Raw genomic sequence first — 8045 nt, 5'->3', positions numbered from 1 at the left:
TTGTACAACAATTCTGCCATGTAACAATGTTCACTTCCTCTGGCACTTGAAACAATAGTCGTCCTGCGTGCCACAAGCACAATAGGGAACTGCGCTCTACTCCGGCAGCAGATAGCAGCCTGCGATCAGATGCAATGAATAGCAACAGGCAAGCACATCTGCAGACATCAGCGAGCACAGCAGACGTCCTGACAGCCGTTGTTTCAAAATGTGGCATACAGATGGCTTGATGTTGCAAATATCTGACTGATGCGTTTAATAGTTTGCTCACTTAAACAATCATTTTTTTGTCAATTAATATACCGTATATTCTTTATCTCCAATGTCGTCTACTAACTCTCAATAAAAATATGGTACCAAAACATTCCTGATAATATTTGTGCATTTTGTTCTGTGTAGTTGTAAGTGAGTCAGCACCTTGGCTATCACAGAATCTTTTTTAAACATTTGTGATGAATGGTCAGTGTTGTTAGCTCCATGTTAAGCAGCTAGCCACCAGTTCATCCACGCTAAACATTAACCAGAAGAATATCTCAGTCAGGCGTTAACCGAGGGTCGTAAAACAAAAATAACAGCTATCTGGAAGTTAAATTGTAGCCTTAGGTTTGACCTGGGATCATAAAACCAGTCCTCAACATACACGTACCAGTAGTTTACCACTTTAATGGTTTGAATGGCTAGGTTAGGTACATTGTGTGTAGCACAAATTGTGAGAACAAATGGTTGCATTAGTTAAGCTTCATTAAAAATACTCTTAAATTGAGTAGACAGTTGGTAAATTTAGTGAGCTATATTAATTTTTACAATTATTACTAACCTAACCCCATTTAGATGATTTCACTGTATTTATAATGTAGCAAACTTAACCACTCTTTAAAATGGTTAAACATTTGAAGTATTATATCATCTTAAAAATTATTCAGAAACTCTTCATGAATTAAAATTAATTAATTTTTGTGAGTTTTGGCTCACGGTAAAAAAATTAAAGAAAAGAGAAAATAGTAAAGTGTAAAATAACCCCCCTCCCTTTTTTTTTAAATTTTATTTACAACCATGTATCATCCTTTATATATTCATTTAAAATATCTCATAACAGAATTAACATAGGTATTCTTGTTTTCCATGTTTTTCACATCAAAGAAAGTAAAATAACGATTAATAAGTGAAAACGTTATATCTCAATTTTTGGCCAAAATTTTACAGAACTGATAAAACATTTAATTACATTATACACTGAATACAAATTAGTAAGCCTGCGTGTGAATTAAAAATTTATAATACAGAAAACATTTTTTTTAATGAGTTAAAAGTATTGTGAAACTGTTTATAAGTTTGTTTTTATGTTAATTAACACTAATTGCTTACATGCAACAAAAAGTATAAAGGTAATTGTTGGCAATGTGACATTCATAGAAGCATTTGATTCAAACATACATACATTTACACCCACCTTCAATTTGGTGAAAACGTACACATGAATTTCAAAAAATTACAGAAATACAACACAGACACTCATAACAAAAAAAACAATACACAATAATTAGCTGTATCTTCAATTATATAAGGTACTTAATACACATTTGTGAAAGTATTAAAATTAAAATAACCATACAAAAAATATAAGATAGTTGAAATGATTTACAGGAAATACCACAACCTTCAACCAATTTGAGATTTTTTTAGGAATAAAAAATTGGAAATTACTAATATATAATTATTATTTTAAGTTTATAAAATTATGAAAATCAATACCTACATATGTGTATCTACATATTTCACACACAATGAAAGTCAGAAGTTTACAATTAAAAAATAAATAAATAAATAAAAATTAAATGATTGTTAAAACATGTTAAAATAATTATTGTAGGCAAACAGGAAATTAGGGACCATAGACCGAGGGACGTCAGGACATTCATGAAATATTTTGCACAACACTGAATATGGAAAGTTTCGAACTTGCATAATTGCATTCCAATGAAATTTCAGTATATTTTAATACTACATAGTATAATAAAAATGTGATGTGTGTGTATACCACTCAAAAATGTTTTAAGAAAATGATGCACTGCATTCCCACAATAAATTTGGTTTCACACCTCTGTGGGTGTGTACATGCAAATAAATTTAAGCAAGGTTAATTTCAGAGAAAATTTCACAAGAAAGCTTGAATTTGAATGTGAACTCATATTAGTGTGTAAAAATACGTGAATTAATTCAGATATGTGAGAATATTTTTCATTACATACTAAACAGTAACAGGAAAATCATTTCAAACCCAAGTGTGTATGCCCAAATCACTTGAAACTATATTTTAGAGACAATATTGTACTGCTCTGGCTGGAAAGACAGGCCTAGAGGAGCAGCCAGCTCCTATGAGTGTCAGCCTCATTCTCTTCATGTAGACCCTGCCCAAGAAGGGAAACTGCCTGTTGATTATCATTAAACTGCTTAATGTAAGCAAAAATGGTTTCTCACCTGTGTGTGTATGAAATAGCAAAATCAATTGAAAGTTCTGAGAAAATACAGCACTAAATACTAAAAAGGTAATGGTTTCTCACCCTGAGTCGCTAATGTGAATTAAAGTTAGATTGATAAAAAAATTATTGCATTGCATACTGAATAAAATTTGTAATTCACCTGTGTGAAAGAGCATCAAGGCATTATTGAATGAAATATTATGCTGAATACTAAACAAAAAAGTGGTTTCTCACCTGAATGTGTAGGAATATGCAAAATAACTTGAGGTTTCAGAGAACATAATGCATATAATTTTTCACTGCATACTAAACAAATAAATGGCTCCACAAATCTAAATTTAAGCATTTTTACATTCAAGAAATAATTCAAAAAAATATTTTCACAACATACCTAACAAAATCTTACCTTTGTGTGTATGCACATGTGAATTAAGGCTAGATTTCCAAGTAAATTTTGCATTACAAATTGAACAAGAAAATGGTTTCTCACCTGTGTGTGTACGGATATGTAATGTTAAGTTATACTTTCGAGAAAATTTTGCACTGCATACTGAACAGGAAAATGGTTTCTCACCTGTATGTATACGCATATGTAATTTTAAGGAATCATTTCGAGAGAATTTTGCACTGCATACTGAACAGGAAAATGGTTTCTCTCCTGTGTGTGTTCGTATATGGAAATTACGGTGAGATTTTTGAGAAAATTTTGCACCACATATTTTACAGGAAAAAGGTTTTTTACCTCTGTGTGTACATTTATGTGAAATAAGGTGTTTATTCTTAGGAAATTTTGCACAGCACAATGAACAAGAAAATGATCTCCTACTTGTATGACCTTTATGAGAAATTGTTTCACCGCCTAATGGTAATGACAATGACTCTTTGATTGTGTGTGTATGCACGTGTATTCTAAGACTAGGCTTAGTAAAAAAAATTTTGTGACACAATGCACATGAAAAAGGTTTTCTTCTCATCAAATTTTGAGCATGTTTTTTCCTACAAACTTTATTAACATATACTGCATTTTTTGCGTGGTTAATTATGTGTTGCTTCAATGCGCGAGTATCATCAAAACTATCCTTACACAAAAAACAAGAAACTGGCTTTACAACAGCTTCATTAAACACACCCACTTCAGGAGAGCATGTTAAATTTAAGGAACGGATCTGTTTGGTCTGAATAAGGTTGTGGCTTTTTATTCTTTTGTCATTTGTATGACATTCTTGATCAATTTTCCCTGAAAAATCACTGCAATGGTTGAGCATTCTTTGTTCCAAACCCCTTCTTGATTGCACATCTGGTGTACATCCTGGGCCAGATGTACTTTCCACAGAATCAATTGTTCTCACACAGGTCACAATGTCAGTCTTGAAAGTTTTACTACATTTTGGGGCTGCTAACAAAACTGAAAAACACAATGAAATTTCAAAATATAGAAACATCATCCTAAAATGTTCAATTTTTTAAGGGTAATGTGATACACTTATGTATGACTGTGACACTCACTTTCATGTCCTATTATTTTAGAAAAGTAGATGCGAAGTTTTGCTACATGCAGTTATGCACAGAAATGTTTAAAACATTTACAAGATTATAGAAGTAGATACAAAAAAAAACCAGGCTGAAACTTTCTGAGTATTCAACGAAAAACCTGCGTTAGTTGGAGGAAAAACCACTGCTCCTTACATCTTCACATAAGTGTGAACGGTTACTACACTCTGCCCTCAGGAACCACAGACATTCTTAGTGCTTTTGGAGAATAAGTGATGTCTTAAATTGAGATGGATGGTTTATCAGAAATGAGTTGGTAATGCCGGAGTTATGGGGTTTAGTGTATGTACATTGTAGCACAGGATGTACTGACTGCCAAATGATAATTCACATTGTAGCATTGCAGCATACATGCCCTTTCTACTAATAATATTGTTACTAAGAATGGGTTAGGTTGCCAGTATATTTTATTCTGAATTTATAATTATTTATTAATCATGTTTCTTCTGTCATCCTTTCAACTTTGTTTTGCTACTTATATTTACCTAATATTATGTATAGAGTTTTTTCTATTATTTATTTAAATTTGAATATTGTATTATAATTATATATTACGTTTTTATTAGATTGCAGATGTTACATAATATTCTAGAACAAGGGACTGTGTCTGGTGTGATGGTTAGAAAGAGAGGCATGAGATGCCTGTAAGTGCGAGGGAGACAAAAGCAGTAATTCCCCTCAGAGATAGATAAAGATGGGGATTCCCCCACTGCGTGGGAACTGAGTCATAACTGCTGTCTCACTGTGTGGGAGAGAGAACGAGAATGTAAAGTCCCTCGCTCTATGGGTAGAAAACTGTTTTCAATGTGTGTTCTGTATTCTGATTGGCTTGTGCTATGTAGTGTGAATGAAGCGTGCGTGTGATTGGTCGGTGAGGTCCGGTGACTTCTCCTCCTTGCGTGGAGGAGACGGTGGCATGAGTTCACCAGTCGTCCGTCGATCGCTGCACCAGTAGGTCACGTTCGGTGGCTTCTCGCCAAAAATGAAGTAAATTGCGGGATAGATAATTTAACGTCGGTAGCTCGAGCCATGCCGTTTAATTATTTGTTGTTTTGAAACGTTTTTGTACTTTTTTTTTTTAAATTAGAAATTGCGGCTACCTTCGTCAGCATTTTGGCTCGTGGCGAAATTCGGTTTCGCTGGGTGCGGCCCTGTTTGAGGTCGCACTATTTTCGTGTACTTACAGTAAGATTTTGCTGAAGGACTTAAACTACATTTGTTTTTCGTTAATTCTCATCGCCCGGGCTGCGAGCATTTCTCGACAGGCGAATGTACGTGTGGAATGTGTGAGCAACATATTGAAAGGGATTGGATCCAGTTGTTTCGTCTTTCGGACAATAAAAAACTCAAACGAAAAAGGGAAGAACATCTTTTTATTTTATTTCATATAACGAACTGTTACAACATTGTACTAGACAGGCCTATACCTAGCAAAAAATATTCATGGAGAACAGGGAAGGAAGAGGAAGAAGTCAGTTTTACAAAAATATTCCCACTTTTATTACATCTGAAATACCTTACTTTGATAAATGAGTATGAATCTTAATTTTAGTGTTTAATGCAAATAGGTGTACATACATAAATTCATCAATGTGTTAGGCTTTTAAAACATTTACTTGACTAGCCTTTTCATTTCATTACATACGATGACAAGAAAACCATGCCTGTTTATTCGTTGGTAGTTTAGGCGACAGCACTGTTTAAAGTAGTTAACTGGGCCATTTCTGCTTTTTCTGCACCTGCTGAAGGAGTTTTACTCAAATCCCACTCCAAATTACAATACATATTAAGAATTCTCTATTGATACTCTATTCATTCTAATATATGTATTCATTTAATCTTCAAAACTAGGATTTTTTTTTTTCCCTTGGAGCCAGATGAAGCATAGAAACTGTCAATTCCTTTCCATAAGGAAACCAAACAGGTATGTATGTCCACTTCATCTACAAGAATATCAAATTTACTGTGCCTGATGTGTAGTTTCATTTGTACAGGGCCTCAGGAAATGTTTATTACATAGAAATTTATGTCTCACTGGAAAATTGTTGATAGTAGTTAAACATGCATTCATAATGAGTGGTATTTGTGGCACTGCACAGTAGAGAGCGAACATAGTAACTGCATCTAGAAGGAAAATTTCAGGTTCTCTTTAAGATGTTTCCAGCCCTCTTGATATCATATAATGCCTATGTAAAATGCCACTGAGAGAGAAAGAGAGAGAGGGAGAGAGAGAGATAAAGAAAGAGCCTTGAAAAAGAAAGTCATGAAAGCCTTGCAACGAGGTGCAGGAAATGGTATACTGCTAGTGCTATGGTTTTGTAAGTGCTGTGCTGCGATTGGCTGGAGAGGTCAGGCAGAGGCGGCTGCATAGCCTCGTTCATTTAGTCAGCGTCTGAATGAAGTACCGAGAGGTCGTGTGTCAGTTGTTGGCTCACAAATTATATATTACCTAATGTTAGATATTCGTGGCTGTGGTCTGGGCGCTACCGTATTATAATCAACCTTTTTTTCATAACTTTAAACTACATCTAGAATTTTGTGACCACAGTCGTCGCCAACAGCCCACAACTATGTAGAGTGAACTTCAAATTTGTGCTGAGGACATAGTCCTTCAGCTGTACCGTGAATTAGTGTGCAAACACGGGACATAATTGTAAACAATATTTAATATTTATCCTTTGGTACCTGTGAATAGTCAACGTATGCACTTGCTTTTGTGGTCACAAGATGGCTGCCATGATGACTGCAAATGTTCTCTGAGTATGAATAAAATTATGTTAATATCAGTTTGTGTCAATTAATTCAGCAATGAATCAATGACAGCAACAGTATTTTTCTGGAACTTATATATAATTTTCAGTCCAAATTATTTCTGAAAGTGTTAATGAAACATGTAAGTCTACTCCTAGGCCAATCGATTTACTAGCCAGGTGGTCTGGGGTGTGATACATGGCGACCCAGGTGTGGCTAGTACATACTTATACATGAACCGAAACAAAAATTTGCAAAAAGAGTGAAGAAAAACTGTTTTTTTTTTTTTTTTTTTAAATTGTCAAGTTAATAAATTTTTTGGAAAAATTAACTCCTGTGAAGGTGTTTTTGGATCATCGGCTGTGCAGTTTACCGCCTAGCTGAGTGAATGAGTGCAGCATTTACACGTCATGGAAGCAATGAGAGAACGAAGCTTCTAGGAGCTGAACGAGTGAACGATGGCAACGAGAGCCAGTTGCATTCAGTACCCAGTATGAGAATAACGTGGGACTTTGCGGAACGGAAACATTGCTGAAAAATGTGGATCTTCGTGATCTTCATGTCGCGGGACTTCGTGGGACATACGCCAATACGGAGCATGTCAAACAAGAGCAAAATTTGTAGAAAAATCTTTAATTATGACTGTCTTTGTTCTGTATAATGAGGTTAAGTAAGCTATTTTCAGGTTTGTTACATTGTAAAACAACCAGAATCATGAGTACTGCAGGTAGTACTGAGGGGGAGGATTTCATAGGATTTTCAGACGGCTCTGAAAAATTTAGGAGACCAGCCAAATATGAATTTGGCATAGTTAAATGGTCAGGATCAAGACATGAAACAGGGGCAAACAGAATTAAGACAGGATTTAGGAAATGAAATAACACAAACAACAAAATGGATCAAAATTTACATAACACTCAGGAAATGAGGCGAGAGTTAGGCAACTAAATCACAGAAATACACAAAATAACCTAACACTCAAATTGGAACTGAATGTGAAGTGATTAATAACTAAACAAGATAAAAGAAGTTTGTAACCCTGTATCTGTTATCAAAGAGATAGTTAGGTTATTTAGGGAGTCTGTACTGAGTAGGCCATATGTACCTAATATTCCTTTCTTTTGTGAAACTAATTGGTCACAAAAGTATAAAAGCATTACCATATTCAATGAACACTTTGTAAAGATTGTTGAAGTATTGGAACAGCATTCATTTGAAGGTAATCCAAATACCAGAAAACAGGTTTTCCAACTATATGCTACA

At 34.5% G+C, this 8045-nt stretch overlaps 1 protein-coding gene across 4 annotated transcripts in view; it reads right to left on the bottom strand.

Moving 5' to 3' along the window:
• Window positions 1-1756: 1756 nt before the first annotated feature.
• The window catches only part of LOC134536741 (gastrula zinc finger protein XlCGF8.2DB-like), a 57871-nt gene continuing 51582 nt past the window's right edge, over window positions 1757-8045 (bottom strand). For all 4 annotated transcript variants that reach the window (XM_063376639.1, XM_063376642.1, XM_063376637.1 and 1 more), the window contains one exon: window positions 1757-3885. In XM_063376639.1, coding sequence (XP_063232709.1) covers window positions 2861-3885 — 1025 coding nt within the window. In that variant the 3' untranslated portion in view covers window positions 1757-2860. The remainder of the gene's footprint in view (window positions 3886-8045) is intronic.

Source organism: Bacillus rossius, chromosome 11, assembly GCF_032445375.1.
Source record: "Bacillus rossius redtenbacheri isolate Brsri chromosome 11, Brsri_v3, whole genome shotgun sequence".
Classification (NCBI taxonomy): domain Eukaryota; kingdom Metazoa; phylum Arthropoda; class Insecta; order Phasmatodea; family Bacillidae; genus Bacillus; species Bacillus rossius.
Note: the sequence above shows the minus strand (reverse complement) of the source record. Positions and strands in the feature narration are given on the sequence as shown.